The 14,377-nt window shown below is 34.9% G+C and overlaps 1 protein-coding gene across 5 annotated transcripts in view; it reads right to left on the bottom strand.

The window, feature by feature from the left end:
* LOC126819468 (cAMP-dependent protein kinase catalytic subunit beta) overlaps positions 1 to 14,377 on the bottom strand; it is a 161,324-nt gene that overhangs the window by 59,081 nt on the left and 87,866 nt on the right. The window contains exon 1 of one of the 5 annotated variants that reach the window (XM_050547505.2): positions 9,994 to 10,470. The exons of the other annotated variants lie outside the window; for them this stretch is intronic. Within the exon in view, the coding sequence (XP_050403462.1) occupies positions 9,994 to 10,024 (31 nt within the window). The 5' untranslated portion in view covers positions 10,025 to 10,470. Of the gene's footprint in view, positions 1 to 9,993; positions 10,471 to 14,377 lie in introns of those variants that run through there. 5 annotated transcript variants of the gene reach the window in all.

Here is a 14,377-nt window from a genome sequence, read left to right as displayed (position 1 = left end):
TCTAGAATACCTAATGAAACATCTCATTTATTTGGGAAGATTCCACGGGAAACAACTTTAAATTATCAGTATATTGAAAATAAAGATAGCATCCCTTCCAAAATATCATGAAGGAGCCTTTAACATTTGCATATAGTTAGCTTGTGTTTTAAGTGTTTTTATTTAGATAAACAATACGATAAACCAGGCGCCGGTGAGGAAGTACATATAGACGTATGATATAAGAGATCTATATTTGTTTTTATATATTTTACATATGGTACTGGTAGATATATACCTGACACTGATATATGTACAGGTACCAAGGTCAACCTACCATTGATAAGTACAAACCACACTCACTAACCTATAATATGGTTCCACCTTAGTATGCCGGGCGCAACGAGTTCATGGTGTAAAGATATTTAATATGATGAATTCTTGGATTTCTACTGCCAATTACCAGGTTCGTTCTTACTTAAGCGTTAGAGATTTATCTGTCGCTATTTGTGTAATGTCCCAATATAAAACATCAACATAATACAGAAAGAACGATATGTTAAAATCCACCATTGAGCTGTTTATATCAATATTAGGCATGTGCATTGTGGGGATTTTCCACGCCAGCTAAACACTATCTTTCCATTCAAGAAATATATTTTCAGATGACTGGAAATGAATGCAGACAGGGTCCATTCGACAGGGTTTGAGACTAGTCAGTTTATAAATGAATATTGTCTGCGATATCGACCTGTTTAGAAGCGGATGTTAAGCTCCACTTAATCAGCAGGTCGTTGTATATATACAATGATAGAAAGATTTGACACATCCGAAAATGAGAGTAAAGCCCGATTCCCCCTTCTCCCCCTCCTCATCCTCCTCCTACTACAATATGGAAACTGACCAGTTCGGCGCTGCTTTGCCAAAAAACCTAGTAACCGACGCAAAGGGGTCTCGGCGATGCACTTCCTGGCCCATAACTGCCCACTCCACTGCAATTTAATAGAATAATGCAGTAGTCATTTGCTGGGGCTTAGGGCAGCTTCCAGGGTCATCTCGGTTTGCTTGGGTGGGGACCCCGCTAACTCTTCACTGACAATGCTATATCAGTAGTTGGAGTAATCTACACTGTAGGTAGATGGAATGATCTAGGTTGTTGGCGTCATCTAGGTAGTTGGAATGATCTACGTTGTTGGCGTCATCTAGGTAGTTGGAATGATCTACGTTGTTGGCGTCATCTAGGTAGTTTGAGTGATCTAAGTTGAACCATATAATGTCGTTCCATCCAAGAAAACAGTCTTTCGATGTACTGAAATTAGTATCCTTTTGCTGCTACTAAAACTGTTATTTTATTGTGGACATCTTGGTCACGTTGTATGATCTCCGCCTTTCGATTCCAATAAGGATATTGACAGTGTCCTGTAAAACCCGGGATTGTCCCCTGTAATGAGTATTAATGACGATATGTCTATGATTAATGAATGGTTATCGTTTGTCTAAGAAGAATGATCATTTATATTGGAAATAGATGTTAGGAGTTCTTCATATATAACTCTTATATATGATATATCAATGTCACAAGCCAATATCCCATATCAATTGAAGCAAACAATAAAGAGATATTCCATAAATATGACACCATTATTTCCTTCATTCAACGAATCAGTTTCTAACATTAAGAAGTAATTAATACGAGACGTTTTGGGATTAATTAATCAATATCGAATTCAAGTTTTAGCTGGTAATTACGGTTAACATAAACTACTGATAATGATAGTATCGGTATTATCTGTACTCAGTTAACTCGATAACGGGTCATTCCATTTCCAGATAAAAATCTTCAAAATTAATTTATTAAGTGCATGTTTACCGTTCGTCGTCACGAAGCTGCGACTGTTTCGTGTTGAATTTAGAACTGGTTTTATCGCGGTTTTGGTGATAAAAGTATATAATTTCTCGGATGAGACAATAATTCCAGTTTCCTATACATGTTATTCCATGTGAAAGACACGGATTGTCATCATTACATAAAAGCAAGGAAAAAGGCAACCAGTCTAACAATTTTGTATAATATTGATTTCTTAACAGACGGACGGGGAACCTGAAACTTGAAAACCCAAAATAGAATACAATGGACATTGCTTCACAAAATGCACAACACAAAATAGACACAACAAACATAATATGTTTGTGCAAATCGTATAGAACTATACTACACTCAAAGCCATTAAAAACGCAATGCCTAATTCGTGAAATATTTCTGGTAAACGTTTTCTTGGGCTTTCCTATCTTATGCCACATAGGTGAAACTTGTAATGGATCTTTTTTTGTGGAGTTCTGGGTTTGAACCCAATATCAGTTCTCGGTTTGAACCCAATATCAGTTCTCGGTAATGAACTTTGTTCGTGCAGTCCCATGTCACACGTTTTGCACGTGCATTCCCTGCACTCTGGCCCTTTAAATACAGATCAAAATTTCAACATTCATCACATCGGAAAAATGCCACAAGAAAACAGGAACAGAGCTATTGATATTCTGGATCAAGGGGCTTCACAGGTAGCCGTCGCCAGACACTTTAATGTCCACCCATCGACCATTGCTCGCCTCAGACAACGCTTCCACGCCACTGAAAGAGTTGCCGATCGACCCCGAACTGTTGCAGAGTTGGCACAGGCACTCTAAAATCATTGGCAAACAATCCCACAGCGTGTAGTGAGACATCTGTGCCAGTCCATGCCAAGGCGACTTCAGGCATGTGTAAGAGCTCAGGGTGGACATACCCAATATTGACTTCAGCTGTCCCCTGCTTTGTTTCATGGTTCTCTGACGTTTCGGTTTTGTGCATTTGTAGTGAATTCTTTCATGAAATTATCAACAGATGCGTGTTATCTCGATTTGTCAATTGTTATGTACATTTCTTAAAAGGTGTTGCAGTAAATAAACTCTGAATTTGGCATTGCGTTTTTAATGGCTTTGTGTATATTATTCGCTTTCTGTGCTTTCTATACCTTTAATATCGGATGTAATTAGGATCGTGTTACGCTTGTTCAGGCGTAAATAGGACCTAGTTATTTTATCCGAAAATTAGCTGCGTAAAAGAGTAAAGACCAGTTAAACATTAAATGATGTTTTATTATATCATAGTTTCGTCTTATATCATGATAATCTTATAGTTATCTCAAGCAATTACACATATATAATACACATGACATCCACTGGTTATTATAGAATTACTTAAATAGATCTATATAACACCCTTAATATATCAATCTATATCTACTTGAGTTCTCAGTGATTGACGGTCGTCTGACCCAGACAGTTTTACATAATTTACTTAAAGATGTATTATGTAAGATTTAGATAAAGGGTTGGCCGTTCGTGTTTTAATAGTTCAAAAGTAGATAATGGAAATTTAATATCTCGAAAATTTCAGTCAAATTACCATATTCTGATCGAAGTTATGAGTGTTTGAAGTTTTCAGGATTTTTAAGTTAGATTATTACAGATACATTATGTAAGATTTAAATAAATAGTTAGCCATTCTTACTATAATAGTTCGAAAATAGATAATGTAAAATGAATAATGTGGAAATTTCATTCAAATTACTCTCTTGCGAGCGAAGATATTAGCCTTTGTAGGTTTGACAAGACGTGTGCAATAATTTCAACCACCGTACTGGTTGTTCGAAGCTAAGTCTCGCTCTTCCATTTTTAGATTAAATCAAAATATGGCTGAACCGTTCTAATCTATTTAATATCGGAGAAATCCGATGCCATCGAGAGCTGATTATGGCCTGGATCAGTTAATTAATGCCTAATTAATAATAAGACCTGCAATAGGCAGATTTAGTTCGTGCATAATGTATGTTTAAATGACGATCGTGTTTCGATGAAATCAAAATCACGGTAACCCGATGATCTAGAGAGTTTGTTACGGGCTTGTCATGTGAATAAATGACTAATAAATAATTAATATAACATTTGAAGCCCCCCCCCCAAAAAAAAGGCTTGTATTAGGCAGATTTGGCTCTTACATAATGTATCTTTAAAGACAAAGTCATCTCCACCGCACACTTGAATCTTCGCTCCAATTCCTTTCAAACTTCGTATCCCACACCTGTACCTTGTTAATTTTTTAAGAGTAAGGTAAATACTCCGCGTAACATTTTTTTGTCATGGGAAAAGTTTATTAAAGCATCGAATCATATCATAGGGACATAAATAAGTTCTAAAATACATGTAGGTATCCATGAGCATTATATTTCCAGAACAGAGGTGAAATCATGTGCAGCTTATGTGTGTGAAATAGAAGTTTAACGTCCGCATTCACCTAGGTGGTATCGCAGACAAGCTTATGAATACATCCATACATCCATAAATATATACATAGGTTGCCAGGCAAGGAAACATATGCCCCAACATTAAGTCCATAACGGTTTACATGAGCATTATATATATAGGTGTAAAATACAGATGTGACGCCATCCTTTGATGTTGGCGTACCATTATTTCGAATAATAGTACAGGCAATGGGCCAAGGGAACATCATTTATACTAGTTGAAATATTGGACCCGCGTGACGTATTTCATTGAAATGCACGTGATGGATAGTGCAATATAAATATATTACTTAATGTTTCGCATTCGACCATTAAACTACACATACATGAGCATTATATTTCCCGAACAGTGATGAAACTTACGCCATAGCTTATGAATGTTGCCAGGCAAGGAAACATAATTATGCCACAACGGTTTTATCGCTTTGTGAACTTTAGAATTAATTACTAGAAATTGTTGTAATTCATGAACTCATTCGTCGCTACCAGAAATTGCTGTCATGCATAAACTTATTTGTCACTAGAGTGTTAACAAGTGAGCAAGGGCCATAATTTTAGAAGTAATTAAAAGAAAGTCTTGAAATTCGATAGACTTTTTCGGTTCACAAATATCAACAATGCATAAAACATTCAAGCAGGTCGTTGTCCGTAGACAAATGTAAACAACATATAATTTTTTATAAAGATCGGATAATAAATTAACTGTGCACACGGAAATGTGGGATCGACAGAAATATACGTATAAAATTGGTGAACATCCAAAACATATGTGGTATCAGGTGTTCTATAAACATATAGTATATCCAATTGATCAGGAACTATACAAATTACCTTCGTTATTCTGAAGCTTTATTGTATCGAGTGGAATGGGGGAACAATTTTTACAAGGTTAGAAACTTCGTAATTGAACACACTGTCTTTGTTTTTCACGCAATATGAACGATTTTACAAGGTCGACTACCTCGTAATTGAACACACGGTCATTGTTTTTCACGCAATATTTACAAATATTACCATTGGCGTGACTTACGTGTGTAAAATAATTAAGCTGTTTGATTGACGAATTAAAACTTTCTATGGCTTATGGCTATAGCTATCTATCTCAAACCTGTGTATAATGTGAAACGGCATTTTGATCACTGACACACCAGTTTATGGAACCACATACATGAAATAATCTAAGAACATGTAACATATATGATAAAAAACCCAATTGATCACAGTAATAGGATTAATTTTGGAAGCGCGCCAATGGTAAATGGCAAAACATGAGTTGATCTCAATACAAGCAGGTTCTCTATATTTCTAATCACACCCAGAGGCGAACAAGCTAACACCATGAATATCAATAATAATAATAATAATATCATATGGTATCCAATATATGTCAAAATGTACTTCGTCTAAACAGATTCCTGTTAAAGACTCTATGCGTGATTTTAGAGCTATATTGTAAACTACAATATTGTAAAAGCTGTATCTCTAATAGGAATATCAGTCCAAAAGTTATCAGTATTTAGAAAGATATGACAAATTGAAAATTCCAACAGGAGAATCGCACAACAACAACAAACAAACAAACAAAAAAAAAACAACAAAAAACGGTCGCCATCTTTATTTGCCCATGAACCAAACTGTTAAAGCCGAAAGATTATCTAGCGTTGGCATTTTGAATTTGTCTTCTTAATTAAATGTTAAATAAAATAATCAATTTGGGTACATATAAACGTGGATCAAACCGTGAGAAATTTGATATTTTCCGAAAAATGCAAATCACGCATCGTTATGTTTAACGAAGACTGCAATTGTGATTAGCTTCCACCAAAAAAAACAACGATAAGTACGATAATAGCATTTCTAAAATTACATTTATTAAGAGAAAGAGTAATTAACGCTTGGTTAAAGTTTTTATTAAGACTATTTTTGGAAGATAAGACTATGGGTTGTTATACTCCAGAGGAAGCCTGTCAGAATTCCTTAATTTTTTTAAAAAATACACAGACCGGTTGAAAAGTGTTCCTTAAGTACAGTTTCATATATAACATTTTCAAAAATATATAGGCTAGATGATTTCTTGACCTCAATGTAAATCAAATCTATTTCAAAACACTACATGGCGGAATGCATTTGAATCAATTTTCATAATAATGCTTTTGATCGCGCATAGTTTTGAACTCGATATCGGCCTTTTATTACGTCTTACTGTCCCCATTATTTTAAACTTTAGGGACCTTTTATTCTGTTGCATTGTCCCCTTTATTCAAAGTTATATCGGCCTTTTATTCCGTCTTACTCTTCCCCTAATTCAAAGCTCCATTGGCCTTTTATTCTGTCGTATTATCCCTTTTTTCCAAGCTATATTATTACAGTATTGTCAGACTGACTTTCTGATAATCGACACTGTAACTTTTTATGACGAAATATTTTTTATTTTGGCCCGGTCTACAGGCACTAAAGCAAAATATGTTAAATCTATTTTCGTATGCTGGGTGATGAGTTTTTTTTATAAGGACGGTATATTAACTTAATGACACCTGTTGATAAATTTGACGAGTAAATAACCATGTTGACATGCCAACAAAATCTAAAATACATACAACACACCAACAGTTACCTGGTGGTGTTTTATGCTTGGACACGTCAATATTTTACCATTTAAAGATACACGGTTCGTAAAAATAAACTGGGGGTTTGGGGGGTTGGTCTAACATATGCGTTGTAGATCGTAATGACCGTTATATATGGATTGAAATAAAACTAATATACCGTATGTTTATGAAAAACCCCAACATATTTCGCTCACATATTAATTATTGAAATTCAAACGAAGTACAAAATTGGCTAGTTTGGTAGTAGAATAACGGGGAATATGTCTAGACAGCAGCGGCATCCTACCAGCAATGGCAGGTTTTAAACACATTGTCAAAATTCATAGTTATCGCCCTTCACAAGTTTACTACTACTAAAAAAAACCCAAGGTTCGCAAGCCTTGGAAAGTGGAATAAGGAATTACGTCATCATCATTTAAAAATAACTCACACATTTATCCATCTTATTCCAAAATCAATTTTTTTTTCAAATTTCTATAAGCCGAGAGGTTCTTTAAACGAATAATGTTATTTCATTGTGTATTTCAGTATTAACAGACGTGGATTACTGGTCTGAATTTTAATGGGACAAAAAAGAGTGGGAAACGCCTGGGGAGTAATTATAGAGGCTGTTCGGACAAATAGTGAGTTTCGGTAAATAGACACCACCATTATCCATTCTTAAATTATGGGATGTTTCAAACTGTTATTTTATGAGGCGAAACAAGTGTAATTTTGCTTATAGGTCTGCAGAGAATCATATGAATAAAGTATGGATTGTCTCCCGCGTTTCTCTTTTTATGATTATGTATATTAAGATTCGTAATATACTGTACACTAAAATATTGTTGGTTCGTTAATATGTACATATATCATCATTAATACCGAATCATATCTGAAAACTTCATTGTATTGAATTTCTATAGGATGAGTTCTTTCTTTTACAGAATAGTCTTATCATGTTACATAATTATCATGTTTTATGGTTACGCGTATTTATGTAACTGTGTCGGCAGCACAGCATTGTCGTAACGTTATCTATTCATGCATGCATTATTACATTGCATATATTACACACATCAACCAACATTCAAACCATAAAACAACTGAATAAAAGCTACCATGGTCGTCATTTTAAATAATTTGTAAACTAGAAAAGAAATGGGGTTTAACATCCTGCTGTTCTGGTCCGACTTGGCTAATGAAGATGGGTTATAAACTAGAACATTGGGAGTATCAGTAAAAAAAATGATTCTATTCCAGAGATATGATGAACTGGAAATTTCGACATTATCTGCAGACGATAGAAAAAAAGTTGGTCAAAACAGACGTAAACCAAAATGGCCAAATTCACTTTGGTCAAAACGGCTAAATTTATATAGACTATTGGATTTATACTATAAAAATCAAATATCTAATTAATCGTTTTGATTGTTATGGTCGTTTTGTTTGAAAGTTATGTCCGTTTTGACAAACATTTTGGACTGTTTCGGTTTAAGACCGTTTCGTCGATAGCCCATATAAACACTCACCAAATTGAAGGGCCCCTGCCCTTTTATAAATCCCGATGGAATTCAAGTCATGAGATTAACTACAGTTGATATTTTGTTCTTTTCTTAAATTTTAATAAGTCTCCGTACATTATATATTAGCCGAAAAATACAAATAACGAATAGCGACTTTAAGATACACTTTATCAACAGGCTAGATCTATTTCTTTAGGCCACCTTCAGATTTCGTCAAGGTCGCTGAGGTGTAAATAAGGTTAGGGTACGTGATTGTTGAGGAGATTATGGGTTAGGGTTTGGGTAAGGGCTAGGGCCAGGGCCAGGGTTAGGGTTAGGGTTAGCGCTAGCCCTGTTTACATCTCGTGATCTTTGACCAAATCTGGAGGTGGCCTTAAAAAATAGGACTAACCTTTATCAACAGTAATATTATGTCTGCACAAATAAAAATATATGCATGCAACACTTGACTAATTAGAATGATTATATGTAATTAATTAATATATAAGTGCATATTATAATAAGACGGAACTTTAAACATAATAAAAAAATAAAATGGGAGGTTTAATATCCCACTGTTCAGCACCGACTGGGCTAATGAAAACGTTTATACGTCATACAGTGTGCTATGAGGGAAATTTTGCCCGGACAGCGGCGCTACTGCCTAGTCTTTTTTCAACTGTCAAGCCGACGTGTACACAGGACCCCAGTTTTTTCGTCCTATCCGAACAACTAGACACTGCTCATCATGCCATATATAAGGATGCCTCATGAATGGGCACCTATAACCTGAAAAGAATTTAAAATCGCCTTTGACGAAGAAAGATGTTCGGATATTTGCATAACCTTTGGTCGTACGTCATGAATTAGACGTGTTATAACGAATTTCAATTATGATGAAGAACACTAATAAAAAATTAACATGTAGGGACATGTCGTACATAAGCCAGGATATGCTTGGTTTTTGAAGAATATCAGATATCACAGCAGACATGAAGAGTTCAAATAGCTAAAAAAAAAACTTCTTTCATTAGCTTAGAAACAAGCACAAAAGAACAGTAATGATGTATATTTTTTTGTTTTTGGTAGAGTGTATGGTAGATCATATTACATAGGTTTGCTTATATCGTAATTACATATCACTGTACGTCGAAATCATATTGATTTATATACTCTTTATATACGTCTACTAATTGAATTTGCATACAAAGAGACGGGGTCAAATGTTACCGCTAATATTGTTATTCTTAGTTAGAAGCAATATCACAATAACAATAGAGAAATAACAAATTAAAAATAGATTCTTCGCTCATTGTAATATGTAATAATAGACCCATGACAAAGCCATCAACTATATCATTAAACGACTATATACTGTCATAATTCTATAGTGGAAAGCCTATTTTAAAAACTCTTGTATATATTTATCTACTGTATGAGTATGTGATATACAATAATGTAGACTACGTTATTTCTAGGATCATACTCTCTCTATAGAGCTATTCCACTTCCCAATGTTATCATCGTCACAATGACTATACACTATCAGTAAAAACATAAACATCAATAAAATATACTTACAGAATTTCACGGTTTCTTTTTCACTGGACATAGTAATATTCCTAGCTGAACAAAATGTTAACCACTGTGCTCAGCGATAAAAAAAACTTCTAAACGCTAAATGCGTTAATAGCTAACAGCGTGAAGCAAAGGTCGCGCTGTAATTTGACCTGTGGCAATTACAATACACTTCAATTACTAAAGATAAATGGCTCTGAAAGTTTTCTTCGATATCTCTTTTAAGTTCCACTCATATAACACCAAAGACAGAGATCTGCCAATGAAAACAGGCTTGCCAGTGCCTAGCTAAACCGTTATTTTGGCAGACGGTTCCCGTGTCTTGCAACTGCTATCTTTTTGCTTTAACCGTGTGTAAAGTCTATCACAGTACGTGTGGTATAGAGCTGATAACTGTGCATGTAAAGTATAAATATAATGTCTAGATGAACTAAATACTCCTCACCGTACAGGTAAAACAGTTATACACACTATTTATCATTTAACACCAAATATACTGTCTTACACTTAAACATCCTATACACAATACCGTACTGTATCTCTTACGAGCTAGTCAACTTTAACTGTCAATAATCCAATTGTCGATCTTGATTTTAGAAAAGAATACAGTCAAGCTCAGGTACACGGTCGGCCATTATTTGTTAACATTCTCAATACAATCAATCTAATGACAGGAAAGCTTTTAAAAATAGCCATGTCTAATTATATATAAGAAACTTGGTTAATTAATATGGAATACTCCGATCTCTCTAATACTTGTTAATTCAGCAAAGATATAGACTAGAAATTTACAATATTAAAATTTAAGTTATCTTTTAACTTTATTTGAAAAATGTTTAACTATTGAAAGTTCAACGAACTTTTTAATTGATATGTCATGCAAAGTTTGCCAATATTTTTTTTATAATCTCTTATTTATATATAAAGATTGCGCAATGTGTATCATCTAAACAGAAATGCGCCATTTTCATGTTTGTTGATTATCGATTTGATCATGTCACTTTGTGGCGATCGAATGCCCACTTAGTTATTGGTATAGAATATGAATGGAGAAGGGCGTAAGAACACCCCTTGTAGAACCTGGTGGTAGGCGAGTTGTGTGTGTGGTGCGGGAGGGAACGGGGAGGGGGTCACCAATGCACTGCTAAATGTTCGCCACGAAAATATGCACACAATATTTTTGTAGATAATGTTAAACCTTGAAACCTAGAATCAAATACATTTATCATTTATCATAGTTATCGTTAGGCGCATTTATTTGGGACAGTTTATGCTTACAGATAAGAGTTGGCGTTATTGTACGTACAGTGGTAAAACTATATGATGCTTTTATATTTAGAATATCATGAATAAATAATTGGGTACGTCATCGTACATAGAAAACCATGTTATAATCAATATAAACAATAAGTTATCAGTTATATCAGCTTTAATAATAAAGTTCAAATATTTATTACAAGCATACATTAAAATCATCGAAGTGGAATCAAACCATGTCATTTTTCTTTTGTGAAGATATATTGTGAATTGTATTCCAATTATGTAAGGGATAACCTCGACAGTGCATGATTAGCGTATTCAATACCCAGAGCCCCAGAAAGGATTTGTTTTTTGTTCAGAATTTATAGTTATTGACGTAACTCAAGTTTCGATAATGATCCTAATATATTCACAAAATCACTTTTAATGGAAAAACCTGCAGCGACATAACAGGAGGAGATGGGTGGGGTAAGCTAAATGTCAGGTTGGATTATGCCAAAAAATATCTAGTTGTCAAAATTTGCCAACGGGCGACATCCATGGCCCTGCAGACAAAGCCAACATCAGATGATATCTGGTTCCGGATATAGAATACACTGCGCCCCCTCCCGTGCACGATGTCCGTTATAATTTTAGGCTATAGGTTAAAAGAGAATATGATACCAATATTAGCAATGAGGCCAAAACTGAACAATGAAGGCAATGTAATTTTGAATGCATTGTGACATAAGTTCATAAACATAGACAATACAGCGCACGCTATATCTACTCAATAAAACATAGTAAAGTATATATTCAAAGAAAAAACACAAAGCACAATTAATTAGCAATAAGCTTATGTATATCAGAACAATTTGTCGCCATTTATAATCGGTCTATAATGATATTTACTGTTAAATATGTTTATTATATTATACATTCCAATAGTTTAAAGCACCACTACACACAATCCACACACTAACTATGTCTTTAACTCCTGATAATTTTGGATGCTAAATGGTTTAAGAAACTGAGTTTCGAAATGCTGAATTAGAGAAACTGCGTTAGTATGATACAGTATGCTATACATGTAGATAATTATAATGTAGTTAATTGCTTGTTTTGTGAATTAATAACAATAAAGCCACTTCCCCAAAAATTGGCAATAATGTTCGTGAATAACACCCATGTCCAATAAGTATTCTTATTTAATTTATGACTACCGTAGACAGGTTGTGATGTGTTTTCCTGTTACTAACGACCGTAGGCTTCTCCAAATTGTGGCGACCGAATGGTTAAAGGGAGGTAATTATCTATTGACTGGGATTACAGAAATAAATGGCCCAAGTTTAACTAAAGTTCCACTGGAGTGGAAGAACTGGACAAATTTGCATATTATAGTGGACGATCCCCAACGCTTGCACACAATCTATGTTCAAATCGCGTCATATTTTTCAAAGATCGGCCGCCACCGGTAAAGTAATAAAGCCTCTTGAAAACATTGTTTTGAGGTTAATGTACAGTATAATGAACATTTCATTTCTCATACGAGTGCAACATTAATTAATTAATAGGGGAATATCAGATTTTATTGTCTAAGACAAGGGTAACCAAACATTTATCTTCATTGTGCCAAATAATATCCACTAGATTTCAGATGTGCCATATTATAACCCCTAAAGATTAAATAACGAGAATTTTTTAGAAACTTATCTTGGCAATTTGAAGTTTATATTACTTTCTTTTTTCATTTGTCTGAGTTAATGAAAAATAACAATTCTGCGACCATTTCCATGCAATCTAGTACATTCTTTACACCCTTTGAAGTAAACTATAACCCATTGTTTGTTACCCCTCTAGTTTCAGCACGAAATATAAATTCCAGATTCTTCTTGCGCCTACATCAATCTAGCAAACTGTGAAAATTCACAAGACGGAAATGAAAATGAGATGGGGTTTAACATCATACTGTTCTGCTCCTACTGGGCTAATTGCAGTGTGCTACGAGGGAAATTTTTCCCGGACAGCGAGCTATGGCCTACTTTCACCTGCACACCGATGTGTACGCGGGGCTCGGTTTTTCGTCAAAGGTGAACTACAACGAAAAGTCCTATGAACTTTCTCGGCAAACAAAGGGATCGAACACGGAACCTCCAGGTTAGCTAGTCAAAGTCCTACACACTCAGCCACCGTGACCCCCCCCCCCCCCCCGACCACAGGACGGAGTAAATCATCTAACGAACTTTTAACACCCCGAACCACTCAATTACATCTATCGTAAAATAAAAATAACATAAATCTAGCATAAAGCATTTAAAAATCAATTTTACTTACTAGTTGCGATTTGATGCTGCATTTTGTGTTATAATATCCGTTCCTATACACAGTCATAAACTACGGTTGTCCCCTGTCCGCCATTAACATTTCTCACCGATTAATCCCCGCAACCTAGATTAACGTTAATCTGGTAGGTGATATAACGGGATATAGTTTGTTTCATACAATCATTCTTTCCATTCCTTTATATTTGATAATCACCTTTACTTATTTAAGTATATACTCTTAATATACTTGTTCAAATTAACGATCAGGTGAAATGACCTTTCGGTTCAAATAGCCCCCCCCCCACCCCCTTTAGCACCAGTTATCCGCTATGTGACTGAAGTGTCGATAAAATCCCGATGCGTCATCCCATTTTTCGCTAAAATATCAAACATCTCACGGCTTTATCCACGCTAAATATGTACCGAGATTGATTATTTAACATTTAATTTAAGAAATCAAAGTCAAAATACCAACGCTAGATAATGTCTCGGGATTTAAAACAGGCCGATCATTAAATTTTCGACGACAATAAAATGGCGACTGGATTATTGCATTATGGCGAGCAGCATAGATCGATACAATTTCAATTCCACACATCTTTGTAAATAATGAACAGAATTGAACCATTATTGGACTGATATTCCTAATTAGGGATTTAGCGTTCACAATATTGTAGTTTGCAAGTGATTCATATTGCTTAAATGGCGCATCGATACTGTAACGTATACTTTTCGGGGATATCATTTGTCAGATCCAGGGGCGCCGGAACCCGGGTACCAGGGTATACAAATGGTATCCTGCCCTTTTCTGGGGTATACATGTA

This window comes from Patella vulgata, chromosome 4 (genome assembly GCF_932274485.2).
Source record: "Patella vulgata chromosome 4, xgPatVulg1.2, whole genome shotgun sequence".
NCBI lineage: Eukaryota > Metazoa > Mollusca > Gastropoda > Patellidae > Patella > Patella vulgata.
Note: the sequence above shows the minus strand (reverse complement) of the source record. Positions and strands in the feature narration are given on the sequence as shown.